The sequence below is a fragment of the Homarus americanus genome, unplaced genomic scaffold (assembly GCF_018991925.1).
Source record: "Homarus americanus isolate GMGI-L3 unplaced genomic scaffold, GMGI_Hamer_2.0 scaffold26003, whole genome shotgun sequence".
In the NCBI taxonomy this organism is placed as follows: domain Eukaryota; kingdom Metazoa; phylum Arthropoda; class Malacostraca; order Decapoda; family Nephropidae; genus Homarus; species Homarus americanus.
In genome coordinates this window covers 7,885-34,656 of record NW_024726794.1, presented here as the reverse complement: position 1 = coordinate 34,656, position 26,772 = coordinate 7,885, and the positions used below count along the sequence as shown (strand labels likewise).

Here is a 26,772-nt window from a genome sequence, read left to right as displayed (position 1 = left end):
CCCTCCACGCTGGTCCGGTTTAATTTATTCATTTTAAACCTATGTCGACCTTAATGGGTGGACGACGGACAATGAGGTGGACGAGACTGGACAGTAAAACAACACTGGTGATATGCTTATTATGTTCGTTGACCGTCATCTATCTCATCTTTTTGGGGAAATACATGGAATCCTGCTTCAACGGTAGCTTCAACGGTACATCACTCACCACTACTACCTCCACCCCCACCACTGACAAGTGGAACCACAAAGTAGGTTTACAACTGTTTGTTTATATTGCAATTTTCTTGTGTTATTTACATCCTTTACAATATAACTGGGCTTGTAATTAAAATATTTACATCTTTACAATATAACTGTGGGCTATAACCAAATATATTTTGTAATTTACAATAGCAGCAGCAGCATCAGCAGCAGCAGCAGCAGCAGCAGGAGAATTGAATGTGGAGACTCATGGACGTTTAAGGATGGTTTACTTATAATGGTGACCATCACCAACTCAGTGTTTCTGGTGGTATTTATGATGGTGATAATGATTAGTGTCATTAAAAGACGCTCGATCACTGTTAACAGCATCAGACAGGTAAGTTAATATGAATCCAATCTGAATATATTTGTATTTGTTTATTAATGTTTTCGCCACTATTTCTAAGTTACTAACTCCTTAATCTTTTTCTACCATGGGGTTGCTAACTCTCGTCTGTCTTCCTTCACATTCAGGACTCTCTACCAGACAACGATACCCTAGCAAGCTCTGAGACGCCTCCGCCATCCTATTTCGAACTGGAGATAGATGATCAGAACTGCTGTGACTACAACTCCTCCATTACCTCTACGCTCATGACCCCATCCCCAGCTACCCACTTGCTATTTAAAATTAAAAGTTGGTTTCAGAAATTTGGCCACTCGCTAGAGTGTGAAACGTATAATTGATATGGAAATGTTTTTAACTATATTACAAATGCTAGGACAAATGTTTTTTTCGACACACTCATCAACGTTAATAAATGTTAGTGAAAGCGTTTTGTTTTATAATACCCATAACATGGGGCTCCATCAACCTGATTTTTTTGTTGTAGGTGGTAGAATGGGATATTATTTTTTGTTTGTTTTTCTTTATAGGATGAAGATAAGTTTGCTGATAATACCACAAGAAATATTGGAGCTGGAGGATGCTCTTCCCCCAACAACCAACGTTGTTTTTTATTAAATGTTTTAGTGTGTTTTTTAAAATTGATTTATTTTTTTTAAAATGAAAAGGATATAAAGCACTGGATGAGTGTTACCAATCCCAGATTTGATCGTAACTCCCTCCACGATTGTCGGGTCTAATTTATTCATTTTAAACCTAGCTAGCTCACAGTAAGATAGTCTTTGGGTGACTTTTACTTAAATAATCACGTAATTTCATTTTAAAATTAATATACTAATTGGCCTTAATGGATGGACGACGGACATAGAGGTTGACGAGACTGCTGGAAAGTAAAACAACGCTGGATATATGCTTATGTTGTTCGTTGGTCGCCACCTATCTCACCTGTTTGGGGATATACATGACATCTTGCTTCAACAGGTCATCATTCGCCACCACTACCTCCATCCCCAACTGTACCACTGCTGACAAGTGGAACCACAAAGTAGGTTTACAACTGTTTGTTTATATTGCAATTTTCTTGTCTTAAAATATTTTTTTGATTTTATTTATTGACAATATAACTGTGGGCTATCACCCGAATATATATTGTTTTTTGGTAATTTACAATGACAGCAGCAGCAGCAGCAGCAGCAGAATGAATGTGGAGGATCATGGACGTTTAGGGATGGTTATATTATAATGGTGATAGGTTACCTGTTCAACTCGGTGGTGCTGGTGTTATTGGTGATTACGGCGATAATGGTTATTCGTCGTGTCATTAAAAAACGCTCGATAACTGTTAACAGCATCAGACAGGTAAGTTAATACGAATCAATCTGAATATATTTTTTTTATTTATTAATGTTTTCGCCACTATATCTTTATCTTTTTCTACCATGGGGTTGCTAACTCTCGTCCGTCTTCCTTCACCTTTAGGACTCTCTACCAGACAACGATACCTTAGCAAGCTCTGAGACGCCTCCGCCATCCTATTTCGAACTGGAGATAGATGATCAGAACTGCTGTCACGACCCCACCCCAGCTACCCACTTGCCATTTAAAATAAAAAATTGGTTTGAGAAATTTGGCCACCCGCTAGGAACAGCTGTGTAAAATGTATATTAAAATACTTCAAGTACTTCAAAAGTACTAAAGAAGAGTGTTTTATTATTACTGTTTTGACAACCAACTTCGAATACATATGGACATTCCAAGTGTAATATATGTGATAAGGAATTCATTTGGCCGGGAAGCTTAAGGAGGGAGACAAAGTGTAGGTTAGGGGGGTAAGTTTATTTTTTTAAAACGAAGGGATATAAAGCACTGGATGAGTGTTACCAATCCCAGATTTGATCGTAACTCCCTCCACGCTGGTCGGGTCTAATTTATTCATTTTAAACCTAGCTAGCTCACAGTAAGATAGTCTTAGGGTGACTCATGTAATTTCATATTAAAATTAATATACTGATTGGCCTGAATGGATGGATGACGGACAATGAGGTTGACGAGACTGCTGGAAAGTAAAACAACGCTGGTGATATGCTTATTATGTTCGTTGACCGTCACCTATCTCACCTGTTTGGGGATATACATGACATCCTGCGTCATCAGTCGCCACCACTACCTCCACCCCCAACTGTTCCACTGCTGACAAGTGGAACCACAAAGTAGGTTTACAACTGTATGTTTATATTGCAATATTCTTGTCAATTAAAATAATTATTGATGTCACCTTTACAATATAATTGTGGGCTATCACCCGAATATATAATTGCAGCAGCATCAGCAGCAGCAGCAGCAGCAGCAGCAGCAGCAGCAGCAGAATGAATGTGGAGGCTCATGGATGTTTAGGGATGGTTATATTATAATGGTGATGGGTCACCTGTTCAACTCGGTGGTGCTGGTGGTATTGGTCATTACGGCGATAATGGTGATTCGTCGTGTCATTAAAAGACGCTCGATCACTGTCAACAGCATCAGACAAGTAAGTTAACACGAATCCAATCTGAATATATTTGTTTTTGTTTATTAATGTTTTCGCCACTATTTCTAAGTTACTAACTCTTATCTTTTCCACCATGGGGTTGCTAACTCTCGTTCGTCTTCCTTCACCTTCAGGACTCTCTACCAGACAACGATCCCCTAGCAAGCTCTGAGACGCCACCGCCATCTTATTTCGAACTGGAGATAGATGATCAGAACTGCTGTGACTACAACTCCTCCATTACCTCTACGCTCACGACCCTACCCCCAGCTACCCACTTGCCATTTAAAATTAAAAGTTGGTTTCAGAAATATGGCCACCCGCTAGGAATAGCTGTGCTAAATGTATATTAAAGTACTTTAGTACTAAAGAAGAGTGTTTAATATTACTGTTTTGACAACCAACTTTGAATACATATGGAAGATGTTTTTATTACAAATGCTAGGCGCTAGGCAGAACTGTAAAAACAACCTCGAAATACTATATAATAATAAAAAATAAGTCTGGCAGCAGGTTTAATGTTTATCTGTACGGTCGGCACAGTAATCTGTAACTTTGACTGTATTTTAAAAGTTTGTTAAGATTGACTTTAAATGGAGTTAGCAGCAGTGTTAATGTATTTACTATGCATAATATATTTTGTTGAATACCCAGGAACAAGCTAGTAAATAGAAAACATACCCAGGAACAAAGCTAGTAAATAAAAAATCTGTTTTATTTTATTAAGTTGTAAAAATGTAATGTTGTATTCTCTGTATAACTAGTCTGTGCTGGTTCTTTAAACTTAATAATTTATGAATAAATAAATAAATAAAAATATATACAATATACACCTTTTACCAAAAAAAAAAACTGACAACTCTGGATAGTATAAATTACGTTACGTTTAGGTATTAATGCATGCATGTAGGATGGCGGAATGTGTGAAGCCCTCTTACGGGTGTGAATATTATCCAAACACACTGCTAAATACCTTATATACACTCTGGAATTCACAACAGTTCTGTGATGTAGAAATATCAACTGGTGGATCAGTTGTGAAGGTGAGAAACATTATTTACTGATATAATGCACTAGCTATTATTTATTGATACAATGCACTAGCTACAATTCACTAGCTACAGTGTTTGCAGATTTTTTTTTTTTTTTTTTAACTGGCTGGTAACACATTGGTAAAGTAAACATTTTATTCCAGGCTCACCGTGTAATACTCTCAGCGGGAAGCCCCTATTTTAAGGCCATGTTTACGAGTGGTTTAGCTGAGGAAACACAGTCTTCAATAGAAATGAGGTCCATAAAACACAATATATTAATTCAGATAATCAGATTCATGTATACTGGTAAGGATAAAGAAAACATACGGAACAATATTGACTTTTCATATTGCTAATTATATGATATAACTAACCTTATGTAAAACAATTATTAATTGATTGATTGATGGATGAAAATTTTATTTTTAAATCTGTAGGAAACATTGAGGTAACAGCGGAAAACGCCCAACAGTTAGTTGTTGCTGCAGACATGCTGCAAATGGACTATGTTTTAAGTGTTTGCACAAAATTCCTCAAGAATGAACTTCATGTATCCAATGCTTTAGGAATTTACAGGTACAGCAGTATATAGTATATGTATGTTATTACATTAATATATAATATTTTTATTAAAAAATGATAAATGATTTAGGAGGCAGTAATCCAGCAAACACTAACTTGTATTTATTTTAAAACAGGTTTGCTAAGGCCTATTCCCATGGCTACGATTCATTACGATATCTAAAGTATGCTACGATGAGGTTCCTCTTCGGGGCCCAATTTTTGGAAGTGGCAATGGAGAAAGAGTTTCTTGAAACTCCTAAAGAAATTATATTAGAACTTCTGGAGGAAATGAAAAGGCGATCCTACAAAAAAGAGGCACCGTTCACATTGGAGCAGCTCCAGCATATAAGTAAAACTAGGCGTGTCCCCCGTATGGGATATACTGGTAACGGTTATGATTATTTATGGAGTGAAATAGACTTTGTTGATAATACCCAGGAATAAATTAGTAAAAAAGAACATTATATAACTTTCTTGGATGTTGTTTAGTAAATAAGAAACTATTATGTTTTGTTTGTAAAAAATGTTTTTTGTTAACACTAAGTCTCTAAATAATAAATGTTAGTCTTGAAAGGTTAGTGTTTTTCTTAACATTTATTGTCATCCTTGAGAGTTTATAACCAAAAAAAAAATACACTTTTTATATGAAAAAAAAAATATATTCTTTACCACCTGGATTTACCTAGAATAGAATTCAAGCTTGCAGGCAGTCGTCGAATGCGTGCGTTATCGTTAAAAAGTTACCAATATACTCCTTTAAAAAAAAAAAAAAACTGACAACTCTATCCACTATAAATTACGTTAGTTTAGGTTTTAGGTATTAATGCATGAGGATGGCGGCATGTGTGAAGCCCTCACCCTCTTACGGGTGTGAATATTATCCAAACACACTGCTAAATACCTTATATACACTCTGGAATTCACAACAGTTCTGTGATGTAGAAATATCAACTGGTGGATCAGTGGTGAAGGTATTTACTGATACAATGCACTCACTAGCTATTATTTATTGATACAATTCACTACCTACAGTGTTTGCAGAGTTTTTAATGTTTTTTTACTGGATGGTAACACATTGGTAAACATTTTATTCCAGGCTCACCGTGTAATACTCTCAGCGGGAAGCCCCTATTTTCAGGCCATATTTACGAGTGGTTTTGCTGAGGAAACACAGTCTTCAATAGAAATGAAGTCCATAAAACACAATATATTAATTCAGATAATCACATTCATGTATACTGGTAAGGATAAAGAAAACATACGGAACATATTGATTTTTCATATCGATAATTATATAATATAACTAACCTTATGTAAAACAATTATTAATTGATTGATTGATGGATGAAAATTTTATTTTTAAATCTGTAGGAGACATTGAGGTAACAGCGGAAAACGCCGAAGAGTTAGTTGTTGCTGCAGACATGATGCACATGGACTATGTTTTACGTGTTTGCACAAACTTCATCAGGAGGAACCTTCATGCATCCAATGTTTTAGGAATTTACAGGTACAGTATATTATTACATTAATATATAATATTTTTATTAAGAAATGATAAATGATTTAGGAGGTAGGGTATGTTTTTTTTATACTATACGATACAGTAATCCAACAACACTAATTTGTATTTATTTTAAAAACAGGTTTGCTAAGGCCTATTCCCATGGCTCTGGTCCATTAGAATCTCTGAAGAAACTTACGGTTGCAGTATGCGAAGAAGATTTTATTAGAGTGGCACTAGAGAAAAAGTTTCTTGAGACTCCTAAAGAAATTATATTACATCTTCTGGAGAGAAGGAAAAGGGAATCCCCCTTTCTACCATTAACATTGGAGCAGCTCCAGCATATAAGTAAAACTAGGCATGTCCCCCGTACAGGATATACTGTAAGTAAAACTGGTGAGAGAATTTATGGTTATTTATGGAGTGAAATAGGCTTTGTTGATAATACCCAGGAATAAATTAGTAAAAAAGATCATTATATAACTTTCTTGGCATTTTAGTAAATATATTATGTTTTGTTTGTAAAAAATGTTTTTTGTTAACACTAAGTGTCTATATAATAAATGTTAGTCTTGAAAGGTTAGTGTTTTTCTTAACATTTATTGTCATCCTTGAGAGTTTATAACAAAAGCTTAGACAGTATAAATAGTCGGTATTCCGTTCTTAGATTGTTAGTCTGTGCTGTTTTGTTCTCTTGTCTTGGCAACCAGTTATCTGTGCGTACGTGCATACTCTGATCTTGGCAGTTATCGGTAACATGGCAAACAACAAGAACAAGAACAAACGCAAATCCCTGACTGTCAACAAAAGAAAACAAAACCAACAAAACCGTGTTCGTTGTCACATATGTTACTACGTCATCAGGAGAAAAGAAAACTTAAAATACCATTTAAATACTCATTACGGAAAGCCCTATAAGTGTAAGAAATGTAATAAGGAATATAGCTGGCCTCACTGTTTAAGGAACCACAAATGTGCTTTTGCTATAAATTTGCTCAAATACAAAGAGAAAGAAAAGAAAGAAGAAGAGAAGAATATTTATTACTACTTTCATTCTGAAAATTCAGACCCCCAAAAATGGGTACCCACCAAAGATGATTTTATTTTCATGTCAGATTTCATAATCTGTATTAAAAGAGGAGAAAAAAATATGAGAAGGCAGGCAAAAATGGCATATACACACGGGGCTATGTATATAATAGAATAAATTCTTCTTCTACAAGATGGAAATGTAGCTACTGCAACAAGTAAAATAGAAATATTAAAAAAACAACAATCAATATTCCATAACCACCTATCATCTCGCATTAAATTGGAGGGTACAACATTACCATCAGAGTTAAGAACGATGGAAAAGCTTGTAACTCATATTAAGCAGCAGCAGAAAACGTTTTCCCTGTAAGATAATAGAGGAATAGGAAGGTAGAAGGTAGCAAGTAGCAAGATTAGTTTCAGTAAGAAAAGTAGTTGGAAATACTTTGAAAATTAACTGGGACCCTGACTCATCCATCGATCCCCCCACCCCCACTCCCCTCAAGGGTCCCTGTGTCTCCGTAGCCTATAAAACCAAGCCTATACCAGAAAAGTTTGTTTGTTAATAGCTTGCTCCATCCAGAGTAGTTACTCGTTCGTTACTCCTACCTTGACTTTATACTGCAACCAACAACGGGAAAATATGGATCAGCAATTGAAGCAGGAACACTATGGTAGTCAACCCTTTGATGAAGGAGAGAAAAAGAAGCTACAGCTACTTGATGCTGTGTTGAAAGCTGAGTCGGCGAGTTGGCTGAGTTGAAAAGCTAAGTTGGAAGGTGAGAAGAAGCTACTTGTGTTGAAAGAAAGAAAAAAAAAAGAAGAGGCTACTTGATGAGAAAAAAGAACAATTTGATGCTGAATTGGACAAGTTGAAAGCTGAGTTTGCTGAGTTGGAAGGTGAGAAGAAACTACTTGTGTTGAAAGAGGAAGAAAAAAGATTAGTTGATGAGAAGAAGAAGAAAGAAAGAAAAGGCAACTTGATGGTGAGTTGGCAAAATTGAATTTCAATTTGGCCGAGTTGGATGAATTGAAAGCTAAATTGAAAGGTCAGGAGGTTGAGTTGGATGAGTTGAAAGCTAAGTTGAAAGATGAGTTTTCTCAGTTGACTGAGTTGAGGAAAACGTTGCAGGTTTTAAATGCTGAATTTAGAGAAAGAGAAAAAGAGAAGCTATTTGATACTGAGTTAGAAAAGAAGAGAAGAAGCTACGTAATTGTGGTTACAGAGTGTGATGATGATGATCAGTTGGATGATAATGATGATGATGAGTTAGATGATGATGATGATGAGTTGGATGATGATGATGATGATGATGATGATGATGATGATGATGAGTTGGAAGAGAAAGAAGAGAAGGAGAAGACTATTTATTACTACTTTTCCAAACCTTCTGAATTGTCTTCTGACATCAATTTAGACTTCGAAATATCCGAGTCCGAATTTTATATGCTAGATTTCATAATCAGTATTGACAGTGAAGAAATAATATTTAAGGAGGCAGGCAAAAATAATATATGCATGCAAGGCCATATATATTGTAGATCATCTTCAACATCAACAACATGGAAATGTAACGACTGCGACAGTAGAATAGAAATAGTAAAAAAACAACAATCAATATTCCATAACCACCCACCACCTAACATTGAATTGCTTGATTTGTCAATATTATCATTACCATTAGAGTGGAGGACAATGGAAAAGCTTGTAACTCATATTAAAACAAAGTCCAACATAAGTTGTTTGTAGATACATACAGGCCAATTCAGAGTAATCCTCAGAAAACTAGATAATAGCCAACAGCACAGTAAAGCAGCAGAAAAGCCTTCGCAAAATGTTTTCCCTGAAAGTAGTAGTCATAATTTTGCTCTCATCAGTGCACCGCCCTCAAGTGGGCGGCTCTCTCATCAGTGCATCACCCTCAAAAGGGATCCGCCCTCAAGGGTCTTATCAACCCATCCACCTTGTGTGTATGTGTGTGTGTGTGTGTGTGTGTGTGTGTGTGTGTACCTGTGCCTCCGTAGCCTATATAACTAAGACAGACCATCCAAAAAGTTGTAAGTGGAAACACCCAGCTCAACCGAAGTGGAAACACCCAGCTCGACCGATCCAAATGTAGTTACTCTACCTTGACTTATACTGAATGGTAGATTATGGATCAGCAATTGAAGAAGAAGAAGTTTTTTATCTGTAATATATGTGGCAAGAAATTAAGTAGGTCAAGCAACCTTCGCGATCATCAGTTTCTCCATAGTTCAGAAAAAACATTTAAATGTGAGTTATGTGACAAGCGATTATATACTAAGAACAGCCTTGCCAAACACCGAATCCAGCACTTCAGAAACTATAGCTGCAATATATGCAACAAGAACTTCACCCAAAAATTTCCGCTCTACAAACATATGTTCTCTCATGTTGAGGAGAAACCCTTTAATTGTGAGAGATGTAATAAGGAATTTTGTCGGGAAAATAGTTTGATTACCCACATGGCCACACAAGACTCTCTGAATACCGACAATCAGGTTCATATTCGCTGTAATATATGCGACAAGATGATCAACAAAAAGAACTTAAAATATCACATTAACACTCATATAACGAAAAATTATGAAAACACATTCAAGTGTAATATATGTAATAAGGAATTTAATTTACCGGGAAGCTTAAGAAGACATCAGAATCAGACTAAGTGTAGGGTAAGTGTCAGAAGAGTATGGGTGACATGATATGTTTGCATACAGATTCAATTGATAATTTATATTTACATCATCCATTAAAACTATAAAATTTATGTATTTTTTATTTTTATACAGAATAACCCATCACCCAGCAACAACCAACAATTTGGATAACACAACAACAATTTGGATACCTACAGTAGGGGGCAGTGAAATTTTGCTCAAAGCTGCACTCTTCAGGCATTGTTCCTTATACATATCTAAGACTCCATGCCAAATTTGAAGCTGATATGTCGAGGTTTAGTCTGCCGCATTTTCTACTGAAATTTTTAAATTTACCTACAGTACTAGCCAAACAGCCGCTGTGGCGGTGCAATGTTCTGTTCAGTGTTTATCAACTTTTTTTTCATATCTCTTATTTCATTTAAGTTGTCTTGTTGCAGATGAGTATGGTGCTATGTCTATATTGATTATCAGCCTTTTCTCAGAGTGACGGCAAGAGAGAAGCATGATGCGGACAGAGTTAGGAGACAGCTTGAGCAAAAACATAGATATCTGGTAGCTGGAGATATTCCTTATGTTGAGGATAATTCAGATGATTCAAGAGATATTCCTCTCGTCAATACTGATGCTGATTTTGTCCCTGATCCAAGGGCTCTGACAGACACCAGTTCACAGAACCGGACAAGACTCCCTACACTGGCTGCCGCTTGTGACCGATACTTGATTAGTGATTATGCTGGAGCTGCCATTGCTACTGCCACCTTAACTGACTATGGCATTATCACAAAGGATGACAAGAGTCAGGTTATTGGACCACATAAGCTGCGGGATGCGAGACAAAAATACCGATTTAAGAGGCAAGAAATTGAGATGGCTAGTTTAGATAATTTGACGTCACTCTATTTTGATGGTAAGAAGACCGCCACTCGTGTGATGATAAAGAATGAGAAGACCGAGAAATGGAGTTCGAGGATGATGGTGAAAGATCATTATGTCATCATGGTTGAGCCTGGCAATGAATATCTCACACATGTGACTCCCAAGACTGGACACGGAAAGCAGATTGCCAAAACTATTCACGAGTTTCTGGTGGAGAAAAATCTAACCCAGCAGCCCATTGTGTGTGTTGGTTGTGATGGAACCAATGTAAATGTAGGATCAGAAAATGGAGTCATTCATCATCTTGAAATGTTACTTGGTCACCCGCTCCATTATTTCATATGTCAGCTTCACGGAAATGAGCTGCCTTTCCGCGCAGTTTTTTATCACTATGATGGTAAACCAAGTGGTCCTGAGCATTGGCGTGGTCCCATTGGAAAGCAGATCAAGGAGTCTTTGTCTGAGCTTCCAGTTGTCGCCTTCCAGCCAGTCAGTTTCCCTGATTTCCCTGTGTTTAATGATGAAGTGGAGAAAGATCTGTCCTGGGATCAGAAATACCTGTATAGGATTTGTAAAGGAGTTATCACAGGTGTTGTTGAAGATGACTTGGCTGCTATTGAGCCAGGTCCTCCCTGTGTGTCAAGGTGGAACACCTTATGGAGTAGAATCCTCAGGCTGTATGTAGCAACATCAAGACCCAGCCATGAGTTGAAAAGAATTGTCATTACAATAATAAAGTTCAGTGCTCCAATGTGGTTTTACATCAAGATACACCCTTACGTAACACACGGCTCAAGGAACGTATTCCAGTCCCTGCTATATATGAAACACCTGAATAGTAAGGAGGAGACGATAGTGAAGAAGGCTGTCCAGAGAAATGCATACTTCGCCCACACAGATCAACTTCTTCTTGGTATGTGTGCAGATGAGGACATGACTGTTAGAGAAAAAGCTGTCTCAATAATAAGAAAAATTAGAGAGGAGAATCAGCAAAAGGAAGAATGCACTGGCAGATCTGAAGAGGAGGAGGAAGATTCTGATGCTGCTGTTGACGAGAATTTGTTAAACTGTACTGATGAGGAGGGTAAAGATGGAGATGGGAATGAGGATGTGCCTCCTGTAGTCAACATGAGAAAGGTGGTGACTCCGAAACTAAAGTGGCAAGCAAAAAACTATCATTCCATGATTAACTGGAGGAATGAACTCAAGACTGAGCCTCCTTACATTGCTTCTCTGTCAAATCTACAGGTTAATGACATTCTTGAGACACCATTAGTGGTGCCCAAGTGGCCAAACAGCACTCAGGTGGTCGAGAGAGGCATAAAAGTGATGACTGAAGCTTGCACTGAAGTGACGGGATACGAATCGAGAGATGGATATATTAGGCAAAGATTATTGTCTAGGAAAATGATGCCAAGGTTCCGCACAAAAAAGAATTTCAATATGAATTCGTAATGATTTTCTATACGGTGTACCTGTAAGATAACATGTGAATTAAATCGATGTCACCCATGTAAAATTTATCATTATCCTGGAAAACATTAAATGACATCTAATTTTTGGTATACACTAAAAGTTGACAAAAAGTCGTTCGCGATGCGGCAGGGTAAGTATGCATGAAATGGCATGAAATTTTGCACAGGTGTTTGTTACAGCCATACAAACGATGACTGAAAAGTGCAGCCTGCAACTCAAATAAAAGTGTTTTTCCCTGCCCCCTAACCTACAGCATTTGAAGGAGAACAATTTGGGACCTGATTTATGAATAGGGAATGAAATAGAAGAAATCAGAATCCTATCGACCAAGCAACAATTTACAATTTTGGACCTAATTTCTAATTTATGTTTTATAGTTATATTATGAATGCTGCCATGTATACAAATTGTGAGGTTTCTTTTATAAAGGTGGATGGACCAGAATTTTATATACTTATAAGTTCCTCGAATGTGCTGAATTTTTATTCTAGATAAAGTATATGTTGGAGCTGATTTCTGATTTATGTATTATATTTATATTTTGAATGCTGTATATTATGAATGCAATACAAAGTTGTGAGGGTTTCTTTTATAAAGGTGGATGGACCAGGATTTTATATGTTACAGACCAGACATATTCAAAAATACAGTTAAGTTCCTCGAATGTGCTGAATTTTTATTCTAGATAAAGTATATGTTGGAGCTGATTTCTGATTTATGTATTATAGTTATATTATGAATGCTGCCAATGTATATAATGTTGTGAGGGTTTCTTTTATAAAAGTGAATGGACCAGACAATGCTGCATTTTATGATTTTTATTGTGGTACTTGCATTCCAAATATTATATTTAGAAAAATAAATGAGGATGTTCTCGAATGTTCTAACAAAGTGAGTTTCTTTTATGGATCATGGTTAACTTGCATTATTATATTTAGAAAAATAAATGTTCTCGAATGTGCTGAATTTATATTCTAGATGATAGAGTAAAAAATTATTTTTTATTTTACATATTCGCTAGCTGAATTTTTATTCTTGTGGTTAATTGCATCCAAGAGAGAAATAAATGATGCTGGAAATTTGACTAGGTGGGTGGATTTTGAATTGTTTTTTAATGGAGATAGAATTCTATTCCATTGAGGATGGTGGACTTAGACTCAGATTTTTTTCTCAGATTTCATTGGAATCCACATAATCATGAGTGTGAAGAAAACTTCCCCTCTATCATTTTCTCTAACTTTTTCTTTTACTTTCTTTTAAGAATACTTAACCTCTATTACTTTCTTTTTAAGAAAACTTCCCCTCTATCACTTTCTCTTAATCAACTTTCTCTTTTACTTTCTTTTCTTTTGCAACTTTCTCTTTTACTTTCTTTTTAAGAAAACTTCCCCTCTATCACTTTCTCTTCATCAACTTTCTCTTTTACTTTCTTTTTTGCAACTTTCTCTTTTACTTTCTTTTAAGAAAACTTCCCCTCTATAACTTTCTCTTTCTCAACTTTCTCTTTTACTTACTTTTCTTCGCAACTTTCTCTTTTACTTTCTTTTTTTCGCAACTTTCTCTTTTACTTTCTTTTAAGAAAACTTCCCCTCTATCACTTTCTCTTTCTCAACTTTCTCTTTACTTTCTTTCCTCTTTACTTTCTTTCTTTCTCAACTTTCTCTTTACTTTCTTTCTTTCACCCCTTTCTTTCTCTCTCCTTTCTCTCTCCATGCTGTATGTCTCTTTTGTCTGGTGGGTAAGTAACAACAAACAAGCAAATCCTGTCTGTCATAAAAAATAAACTTAAATAAGCATATCTTGTAACACAAACTGGGTTTTTCCCAGATAAGTAAAACATGGCTCAGGGGATTTACCCAACACACAATGGGTTTTTCCCAGATAAGTAAAACATGGCTAAGGGGATTTACCCAGGGGATTTACCCAACACAAACTGGGTTTTTCCCAGATAAGTAAAAACATTCTCAGGGGATTTACCCACATCCTGCCACACCATAAACTGAGTAAGATTAAGCATATCCTGTTGTCACACACATGAGGCCAACTGGGTTTTTCCAGATAAGAAAAACGGTGGTTCTGGGGACTTACCCACATCCTGCCACCCTGTAAAACTGAGTGGTGAGTGGTGTAATAAGAAACTCCACCCCTGGGGGGATGTCATTACTTAAAGCAGGTCTCTCTATTGGGTATAAAAATTATATCTCCTCCCTCTCTCAGTTTTTGATTGGATATATAAAATGATAGCTCCACCGTGTACTTTTAGGGTTAGCTCATTTTAACTCTGATATTTAGATTATAAGGATCTCTTAGTGAGTTGAAGAAAGAAGACCTTAAGTGTTCCCAGTGAAAAAGGAGGGAGATTTCGTGGTCTTGGTGAGTGTTATTAACTCGATTTTTAGTGAGTGAGAGACTTGGTGGTGATATAGGTAGGTGTAGGGGTGTGTGTGTGCGTGTGTGTGTGTGTGTAAAATGTGAAAATAAAAATGAAAATAAAATTTGGGAAGTGGTAATACATTTGGTTATTGTATTATAACACCCCATACCAGAATCAGTCTGAGAGCACGAGTTTTCTTTTATAAATGCTGTCACTAAGTACCCCTGTACTGTACAATATACAATGACGACACACCAACGACATACCAGAAGTATCGCACTGGTGGTAATTTATTTCCTTTTCATTAAATTTAAAAGAAAAATACCCCATAAGGGTGAACATAAAAATTTTGAAGGGGGAAATGGATGTAATTTTGCACATAATTTTTTTTCTTATATATATATAGATAGAGAACTCACTTTTTCATTAATATGAGATTTCGTATAATATTTAATAACATATTTTGTCCCTAGAGAGTATATCATTGAATTATCAACATTAACATTTATATTTTGTTTATTAACTATTTTTCGAAAATGTTTTAGTAAAATATTCCTCCTGGTACAATAAGGTATAACAAATATGGGTGTCAGTAAAAGATGAATTATGCCGGCTATATCAATATAACCAATAGCTAAATTTATCAAATTTAGTATTGTTATACCTTTATTTTTACAAGACAAATAATTAAAACATGGGCGTATTTTCGGATAACTTATAATAAATTTTGGAGATGTAACAAGAATATCCCATAATTGATTGGATTTATTAACCTGTAAGAAATTAAATCCCTTCCCTTTTTTTTTATAAGGGATAACCCATTTATTGGGCATTTCAGTAATAAAGGAAATCATTGCCATCCTATATTTAGTATTAATTTTATTTAATAATATTAGTCCAGGAATATTAGTAAACTTACAGAATGAATTTTCAAATGAATAAGAGCCTGCATGAATTTTACAACAATGTAGTAAAAAATGATCAATGGTAATTCCAATATTATTGAAAAGATTTTCAAAATAAATTATTCCCAAATACCATTAAGTATTTAGAATTAGAAAAATATTCACCTATGTTAATTGTAATTGATTTACATTCATTATGTTTGTGTGACGATAATTTTTTTTTACAAATAAATTCCACCGATAATGTAGGTAAAGTATATACTAGGCCTTTTATGCAAGATCTTTTAATTTATTTAAAAAAAGTGAATAAACACAATATTCTTATTTTATGGTCATCTTTAAGAAAATGTCAAATTAATAAAATTTTAATATTGTTAAATATACCTCAATATTTTACAAGTATCCTATAGATGTTAGATTGTGTTAAATCTAATACATTATATAGTGTCAACAAATCCTATACTTATTTAATTAAAAAATTTCCTACTTATGAGGGAATGAGATCTCTTATACTCTCTCATCAAGCAGTAAGAGACACTCCTACACTAGAAGAGATAAAGAAACAAAATCAATTATTAAATAATACCATTACCCTTAGTAATAGCAATCAATTTGATTTTATAGTATCTATTAAACCATACCGTATTCAAGATATTGTAAATAATTATGGTGCTTTTAATAAAGAACCCCAACAAATTACCGATTTGGAATCTTTTATTAAAACTAAAGGTTTAAAAGGATTTACCAATACATTTTATAATAAAAATACTGCTGCTGATAATAAATTAAACAAAAAACCATATTATGGAGATACAACATTATTATCACTAATAATTTTTCTAAATAATAGTTTTTTTAGAGAAAAAGAAGAAACTGAACTTTTTAGCCACCCTAAATCCCTTTATCCTTATACAATAAAATCTTATATTATTCATAAGAATAAAAATGATTCATTTTGTTCTATTATCAAATATAATAAAAAAATAAATAAAAAATCCTTGAAATTATTAAAATGGCTGTATATAACAGATTGAATTTCTTAATATCATATACTATAATTATTATATTCTTCATACTTCAATCATTAATAAATATATATAAATGAATTCATCAATTCATGAAGAAACAATCCATCCGCATATACACCATTTTTATTAAAAAGTGCCTATTGATGGTGAAATACTTATATTTGATTTTCTTAACAACAATAATCGATCAATTATTATTAAAAAAAACTGATAACAATTTAACTGTAGATCTCAAAATTGATAAAAAAAAATTGTTATTTTACGATAGAAATGGCGTAATTTATCATTTTTTTGAAAATGAAAATCCTTCTTTAAACATATTAAATAAAAACACTATACCCCTATCATTGACACCTCATAAATTTAAAACACTTTTTAATACCTCCAAAATTGGCTGATATTTGAAACAGAAACAGAGAATTTTTGTTGGTTGTGTTGCTGTGTTGCTGTGTTGAATAGTGAGGTCGGTCCAGTATTTTAAAAATAGCAGACAATATTAATGAAACAGACACGAATCTTTTCATTAATCCTAGGCAAATTTTAAATTGGTTTATACATATCCTAAATAAAATAGACGTATTCCGAGATTTTCCCAATAGTTATTGGTTATACTGTAGCGATAATTTATTTGTAGGAAAACCGACTACCGGGTTAGAGGCAATACATGATCTCTTTAATATAACTGCTGATGATATTGAAAGTATTTGGGAAGACAATGAAGAAAATGGCTTAATAGACAAAGAGAATTTGTCAATTTTACAGTTATTTAAAGTTATAATGCCACAATTAACATCAACATTTAGAAATTTATTTAATAAGACTTTAAATTCTAATACAGCAGCAAATGCAAATTTCAATAAACACAAAAAACGAAAAAAGATAAAAACTGCAGATATCCAATTTAAAGAATCCCTTAGTGATAATATTAATGACTGGTGTCAGAAAGCCACTCTCTCTGTAGAGAAACAGATTTACGATTGTCGCAATCTTATTATTAAGCAAATTAGTAACGAGAACGATAATAATGTCTGGGCCTTTAAGGCATTTTTACAAATTCAAAAAGAAAATATGTCAACACCTATATATTTCAATATGTCAATTAGTTTTGAAATTATGTTTCATACTTTAGGTGAAATTTTGAATGTCTTATTATTTCATAAACCTAATCAAATGTCTATGGAAACAACACTAAAGTGTTCTTTATATCAAATATTAATTCTAAAGGAAATTGGTTTACTTTCTCGACTCCAAAAATTTATTTTTCTTCCTTTTTTGTATCAATTAATGTACTCTTGTTTACCCCCAGAAATAAATGATGATACAACACCACACATGAATAAATTATGTTCTGAATCAATATATTACATATCCACCCATTATCCAAAAATCTATAGGAGTTTACATTATCCCATTTTTTCTTTCAGTGAAAATGAATCCCTAGTTGATTGGTTAAACACAAACAGAGATAATGTTATCAAACGCCTAGAATATTTTCTAGATGAATGTGACTTACAATATTTACAGGATGAAACATTCTGTAATGCGTTATATTGGACTAGTGTTAAACTTAGGAATAATACAATAGAATATGATTTTCTATACATACTGATAATTCATAAGGGATTATTTATGTATAATTGTAAAAAAGCAGGCTTGAATAAACAAAATCAATTATCAAATACCAAAAAAATAGCTATACCCATGTATAATATTCTTATGTGCTTTATAGATTATATTAGGAAAATTCCTCAACATCTCATATCTATTGATATTCTTACTAATAATGAATTTGGAAAGAATTCTACTTATAAACGTATATTAATATCATCTATTAAAGATTTTATAGATGAAAATTTAACTATATTTGATTAAGTTTATATAATAATATTTTAATTATAATTCATATGGAGCCAGGTATAGATGTGTCTGCACGCTTATGGAAACTTATTCAACAATCCTCAATTCAACAACAACTGGATGCAACACATGATATGTACAATGAAGAAGAAGAAGAAGAAGAAGAAGCTGTTACCACCTCTAATAATATTTCAGAAGAAGAATTTAAACCCAATATTTTTAAATACTCACACTCTATCCCTAATTTGGATTATCTCCATTTTCCATCATTATCCAATTTTACTAAAGAATCCCGTACTAGTAATAAATTTTTCAAAAAAGTAAATGTTTATTCTAATATAATACAAGATTTAATCATCAATAGTAATAACCAAACTCACATTGATATTAAAAAATTATACGATTTTATATATATAACATTAATTGACCAGCCAATGACACCCGAAAGGTATTACGGTCCAAATTTTTATACAGATACATTTCTTCACGATTTCCATCTTTACGATAAATCATCTGCTGTTACAGCTGTAAATAATATTATGGATTTACGCCTCAATAAAATGTGGGTTACATACGTATTAAGTGATAAAATAACTCGCTATGGGACTATTAATCCTCATCCAATTTATAACCTTTGTCCCGGCTGGTTAATCGACGTTATCATTCTCAGAAGAGTAAATCCTAAATTATTTTTAATATACAGTACTGACATACGTGGTGTTAATTGTCACCTTGGACAATTATGTAGTCTAATTAATCTCCATAACCTTTTTAGGTTATTTGAAACAACTACTATTAATTATACAGCAGTTTTGTTACAATTAACAGTACTTTCTGTAAAACCCCTCAACCCCATTAATAGAAGAGGTAATCATTTCCCAGCCTCAGCAATTTCAGCAAGGTCATTTGAAGATATCAAACGTTTGCTTTTGGCAAAAAAAAAAAAAAATATATAATACGTGATGATTTACAATCTTACGCTGCTCGAATCTTTTCTTGTATACCTCCACAAACAGGAACTAATTATTTTAATTTAATCCAAACCAATTACCCCCAAAACTAGATTTTTTAATGTTTTGTAGAGAATCCAAGGGAGAACTCTCTCTGACTCCCCCTGTAGGTAGTTGGTTGTACTAAATCTTTAATATACCGGGAAAAGTTATTTAATTCTTTTCTTTGGTTCTTTTCTTTGGTCCTTTAACATCTTTTTCATCTCTTCCTCGTTTTTATCCTTTCCCTTCTTCTATTATCATCTCCTCCTCTGTTATAGTATCTTTCCCAGCTACTTTTGTTCCTTTTAATTGTTTATTCGATTCTTTTTTATTTTTTACTTTATGTATTGTTGTTTTCTTTCTCGATGATGATTTATTTATAATTTGACTAAGAGAATCAATAAATTTATCTAAATTATTATACCAAAATGTTTCTTCTTCTCCTCCTTCTTCTTCTTCTTCTCCTTCTTGCAAAAACTTGGATAACTTAGCTATAACGTTAAATAATTTATTCTTTTCTTTGTAGAAATTTCCTATTAAATGTTTATTATTACTAGCAATCCAATCTAACGTGGGATCTAAATTTGTTATATTTTCAGTATTTTTAAACATATCTTTTAATCTAAGAAGAGTTATCTCATTACCCATAGAGTTTAATGCTTTATTTATATTAATAATTTTTTCTGATAAATCCTCTTGGCTATCATTACCTGAAGTAATTGTTAATTGAAAAGTGTTAGGTGTCTTAGTAGTTTCTTTTTTATGCAATGTATATAATTTTATTATGTAGTTTATATATACTGAAAGAATTTTAACTATCTCATCTATTAAAGGGTAGTATTCTTTATTTACAGTCTTTTTTAACTGTTCGATACTATTAACGACATCGACATTGATTAAATTTGTATAATATACGATAGTATTATCGGACGGTTTTGTTAATTCTAAATACTCATGTGTAGGTATTAATTCAATAAAGCCAGTAATTAAAGTAGAAACATTGTCTTTAATAACTAATTGCTGGTTTGTTTTCTCTTTTTGTAACTCTTTATTAGAAATTTCTAATTCAATATTCTTTTTATCTAATTCATCCTTATAATTTGTAATTTGGTATGTATGTGAATGTAAAATTTTGGTAATTTGTTGAGATAACGAAATTGTTGTTTCAGTTTTGGGTAGATTAAATTTATCGATTTCAGTTTGTATCTCTTTTAATTCGTTTTTAAGCTCATCAACTTTATTATTATAATCTCGATTCATTTTGGCAAGTGTGTTTGTTTTTTCTTTTAAGAATTTCTGTAAATCATCGACTTGTCCCTGTAATAATTTATTTTTATTTCGGTGATTATTAATAATCTTTATGGTTATATAGTTTATATATATTAGAAGTATTTTAATTATCTTATTTATTAAAGGGTAGTATTCGTTGTTATATATTATAGGTTTAAACTGTTGCTCCATATTATTATTAATGTTGTTGATAAAATCATCTGTATTTTCTACAGTCTCTAAATTACCTAATAAATAATTAATATTTTTAGAAACAGTTTCATTAATTGCTGTCAATTGCAAGTTTGCTTCATTCAACTTATTTTTGGAAGCCATATAAGAATTAAAAATATTTTAAATTTTTTGAGGTAATGACAACCCGTGAGTTATTTCAGTATTAGTATAGGATAAAAATTGATTAGCTATTTCAGTTAATAACGATACTTCAGTTTGACAATTTTGTAATTTCTCATCCAATCCTGCGATTAATGCTTTACAATGTTTACTTAAATTTTCATTAGTGGTTGATTTATTTTGCAATAATTCCTGTAATTGAATTATTTCCGCATTTAATTCTTCATTTTTTAACAATTTCTGATTTAGTATTTGTAATTCTTCATTCTTTTGGATAAATCTTTGTTTAATGTCTTCAATGAATTTATTATTTTCTATAATTTGGTTATTTAACGTTCTCTTTTGATCTTGTAACTCTTTATTAGAAATTTCTAATTCAATATTCTTTTTATCTAATTCAATATTCTTTTTATTTAATTCATCCTTATAATTTGTATGTGAATGTAAAATATTGGTAATTTGTTGAGATAACGAAATTGTTGTTTCAGTTTTGGGTAGATTAAATTTATCGATTTCAGTTTGTATCTCTTTTAATTCGTTTTTAAGCTCATCAACTTTATTATTATAATCTCGATTAGTTTCGGCAAGTGTGTTTGTTTTTTCTTTTAAGAATTTCTGTAAATTATCGACTTGTCCCTGTAATACTTTATTTTCATTTCGAATCTTTATGGTTATATATTTTATATATATTTGAAGTATTTTAACTGTCTTATCTAATAAAGGGTAGTATTCGTCGTTATTTATTATAGATTTAAACTGTTGCTCCACACTATTATTAACGTTGTTGATAAAATCATCTGTATTTTTTACAGTCTCTAAATTCAAATAATTAATATTTTTAGAAACAGTTTCATTAATTGCTGTCAATTGCAGGTTTGCTTCATTCAACTTATTTTTGGAAGCCATATAAGAATTAAAAATATTTTCAATTTTTTGAGGTAATGACAACCCGGGAGTTATTTCAGTATTATAGGATGAAAATTGATTAGCTATTTCAGTTAATAACAATACTTCAGTTTGACAATGTTGTAATTTCTCATCCAATCGTGCGATAAATTCTTTACACTCTTTAGTTAAATTTTCATTAGTGGTTGATTTATTTTGCAGTAATTCCTGTAATTGAAATATTTCCGCATTTAATTCTTCATTTTTTAACAATTTCTGATTTAGTTGGTTCTCTTGAACTTTTAATTTTACATTTCTTCCAATTTCAGCTTCATACTCAAATTTTAGTGCTTCATAGTCGGCTTCTAATTTTTTAAACTTATTACCATTACCATTTAAATTTTCTAGTTTAGTACTAATATTATAAGTTTCCGTTAGAGTATTTATATGTTCTATATATATTAAAGAAATTACATATAATACTTATTATTGTATATAATTTATTTATATAAATATTATTACTGTTTACATAGGGTTCAAATAATTTATCTATTTGTGATTTTAATTCTAAAAAATTTAAATTTGGACCTTTGGCAATTATCTCGAATAATAAATTTAATACATCACCATTATCATAAAATTCCATTATTTTTTAATAATATTAAAAATGACAAATAAAAATTCCGATACTGCTGCAGTAGCAGTAATTGCTTTAGAGCCTACTACTAATACTAATACTACTACTACTGCTGCTGCTAGTTATATTGACCGGGATATAAGTAATACTAATGATAATAACAATAGCACTAAAAATATTTCCTTAGATGAATGTAATGAAATTAAAATAATAAAAAAAACAGATTACTATTAGGAGGTATCTTATTAATAAATGGTGGTGGTACAATCTTTTTATTGGGAGACGTAGTTACTATTATTAGTAGACTAGAATATTTTCTTAATGTTTCTACCCAAATATTAAAAAAGATCGAAACTAATTATAATGCTACAGATTTTAAATAATAACCAACTAAACCTACCTACCTACCTACTTCTTTACCTCATAGGTTAAGTATAACCAAAAAATATAAGGCATATTTTCAGTAAGTAACTCTTTTTTATAAGATATTGGAACCAGATTAGGTTTTTTATCCCCTTTATTTCTAAAGCTTCCCCTAGTATCTAATCGTACGAGTTTATTGGGTGCCGTTAACATTGTTGCTCCAAAATACCAACCTTCTTCTGCTCCTAATGGATTAAGAGTTGTTTTTCCATCACCCCATATCGTTTTATCATTTGAACCGAAAAGGTAATCATTGTGATATATAACAGGATGACCCCAAACTGCATTTGATAATCTTCGATTATCAGTAATTTCATAAAAATTTTTTGCTTCAAAACCACGAGATACGGCTAAATCATAACTGGAAACAGGATATGTAGCATTTCGTCTCTTGTAATGGTTAATCATACCGATTTTATTAACAATGGGCCAATTATTTATATTGGGTCTAAGCCTTAATATTGGTTGTTTATTATTAGGCTGAATATTACGATTCATCCAATCACACGAATGAACTTTGTCTATGGATGGTTGATCAATTAAAAATTGTTCCTTGTTGTTATTATCTAGAAATTGATTAAAAGGCGACTCGAGATGAGAGTAAGTATGAGTTTGTAAAGGGAAACTTTTGTTTTGTAGAGTATAATATGCTAAATCTACTCTGTGATAGGTTTCGTCGTTTCTTTGTCCAACTTTTAGACAAGCATTACTAATAATATTTTTATCCTTAAATAAGTATGTAAAGCCAGGAATATAAGCTTCAACATAACCTGCGTAATAATTACATGAACACCCATATTTGTCTACGTACTTGTTTAAAACATTCGTATTATTGATGTTTAATGCATCATAAATACATGGAGGACTAGTACCAAAGGGTACTTCATCTGTATAATATTCACTATTATTATTTATAGTCGTCGTTGTTGTTGTATTGGTGTTTGAAGAAACGTTAATGCAAGCCGGCTTATTTTCACTACCAATACTATCAATTGGTAATGCATCCAATGTTGAACATTCAACACATACTCCATCTTGGACAGGATGAAAAGTAGATATATCTACATTAAATGGGTCATGAATAAATCCTACTTTTTTGCATAAATTTGTTTTTAGTAATTTATTTCTGGGTGTATCGCAATTTCTACCTCCAAAAAAACCTTTAGTTATACACTCGCAAGTAAATTGAAAACCATCCCAAACTAATTTACCAAGAGTTGGAGAACAAGTAGGTGGAGGTTGAGGTGGTAAACCGTTTTTGTTTTCAAATCTGTAACCTTCATGAACTAGGGATATGGCATGATTGGAAGTAGTAGTAGTAGTAGTAGTAGTAGTAGTAGTCTATTTTGTCAGAGGACACACACAAAGGCTAAGCACAAAGAAAATGTGGCAGCAATGAAGAGAAGATTGACAATGTGGCGGACTGGGGCCCTAGATGATCTCCTATGTGAAGCAAGAACACTGCAGGAGAGACTAAAATCTACGGGTGACGGAAAGCAAAACACCGATGACGTGGCAAGAAAATTTGGAAACAAAATGCGTGTGGGAAAAGTGTCTCTCGCGGTAAGATCTCTCACTCAGGAATCTTCCGGTGGGGTGATGCCAATAAACAGAGAGACATTAAAACTATTGAAAGAGAAACATCCCCCTGCAAGTGAAGTTGAAGGCATCAGGCTCCATGGTGACTATATCCCACCAAATGCTGTCCTGTTCGAGAAAATAACAGGAGAGATGGTGTGGAAAAAGGCACTGAAGACTCGTGGAGGAGCCGGCCCTTCAGGTCTGGATGCAAACGGTTGGAGAGTCATCCTCAGCACAAACAAGTTTGGCCCTGTAGCAAGCGATCTCTGCACTGCCATTGCCGCCCTTGCAAGAAAGCTTGCATCCTCTTGCTGCCATCACCTCCAGGCCCTGACGGCCTGCCGCCTTATTCCTCTGGAAAAGAAACCAGGATGTAGACCTATAGGGGTGGGGGAAGTGCTGAGGCGGATTATCGGAAAGTGCATAATGGAGGTGGTAAAGGACGATGTCAGGGCAGCAGCAGGGAACCTACAAGTGTGTGCTGGCCACCAGGCTGGTGGGGAGGCGGCCATTCACGCCATGAGATTGATATTTGAGCAGCGTGATTGTGAGGCCGTTCTCCTGGTGGATGCTTCAAACGAATTCAACATACTTAACCGCAAGGCTGCACTGCACAACATCAAGATCAAGTGTCCTAGCTTTGCGATGTATGTTGAAAATTCGTATAGGAATCCATCAGACCTCTACATAGTAAACAACAAGGCTCTACGAGGTAATACCATCCTACAGTCGACTGAGGGAACAACACAGGGGGACCCCGTTGCAATGGCAATGTATGCAATAGGCCTATCAGTGCTCCAACAAGAAATAAAGTTTGAAACAACTGGGGTCAAACAAGTGGCATATGCTGATGACCTCACAGGAGCAGGAAAAGTGGAGGACATCAAAAAGTGGTGGGACCTGGTAACATAGCGAGGTCCACAAATAGGGTACCACCCAAACGCCAGCAAATCCTTCCTCATCGTAAAGCCAGATCATTATGATCGGGCTTTGGAGGTTTTCGGCGAAAGTGAGGTCAAAATAACTAAGGACGGCCAAAGACATCTAGGCGCAGTAATTGGCACTACGGACTTCAAGACCCAGTACGTAGCGGGAAAGGTGAATGAGTGGGTTAGCGAAATCCAAGTTCTATCGGAGATTGCTAACACAGAGCCACATGCGGCCTTTGCAGCATTCACCCATGGAGTCAAGCATCGTTGGAACTACCTGATGCGTACCATCCCTGAGATCGGACCCCTCCTCCACCCTTTGGAAGAAGCAATCAGTGTCAAGTTCATTCCCAAACTAGTGAAACACCCTGACTTAACCCGAGCAGAAAGAACACTTCTTGCACTTCCACCAAGACTGGGAGGGATGGGACTAACTAATCCAGAGGAGATTGCTGACTCTGAACATCAAAATTCACTTAAGCTCACGGCAGCCCTCACTGACCACATAATAGCCCAGAATGCAACAGGGGAAGTGGACACCAGCGAAGTTAATAAGATCCGTAGGTCCATTACAACAGATCGGCAGCACTGCCAAAATGACATGTTGCAGCAACTATTGCTGCAGGTTCCAGAAAATTTGACAAAAAAAGTAGCTATAGCGCAGGAGGTGGGCGCCTCGAACTGGTTAACTACGTTACCGATAAGGGCAAATGGTTTCAGCCTTAACAAACAAGAATTTACAGATGCCATTGCTCTAAGGTACGGTTGGCCAGTAGATGGTTTGCCCTCCCAATGCGTGTGTGGCTCTTCCTATGATGGCGATCACGCCATGGTCTGCAAGAAGGGGGGCTTCATATGCATGAGGCATGACGAGGTAAGGGATCTCACAGCAAATATGTTGAAGGAAATCTGCCGGGACGTCATGGTAGAACCGACCCTCCTTCCACTGGATGGCGAGATCTTCCAACATAGGACTTCAAACACTTCTAACGAAGCCCGTGTGGACGTCAGTGCTCGAGGATTCTGGACGCGGGGACAGCGAGCTTTCTTCGACATCAGGATTTTTGATCCCATGGCCGTTTGTCACCGTAACCTAGCTCTCGATGCTGCGCATAGGAGGAACGAGAACGACAAGAGAAGGGCATATGGGGAGAGAATACAAAATGTTGATCAAGGCAGCTTCACTCCTCTAGTGTTCACAACCTCGGGTGGGATGGGCCCAAGTGCAAGATGTTTCTACGCCAGACT

At 34.1% G+C, this 26,772-nt stretch overlaps 1 protein-coding gene across 1 annotated transcript; it reads left to right on the top strand.

Annotated features, from left to right (window-relative positions):
- Positions 1–5,550: 5,550 nt before the first annotated feature.
- Positions 5,551–8,498, top strand: LOC121865698 (actin-binding protein IPP-like; the record flags this gene model as incomplete). The annotated part of the gene is made up of 6 exons (XM_042365216.1): positions 5,551–5,688; positions 5,814–5,958; positions 6,089–6,227; positions 6,364–6,604; positions 7,837–7,998; positions 8,386–8,498. Coding segments are annotated over exons 1-6 (938 nt in total), but the record flags the coding sequence as incomplete, so codon positions are not given.
- Positions 8,499–26,772: the final 18,274 nt, after the last annotated feature.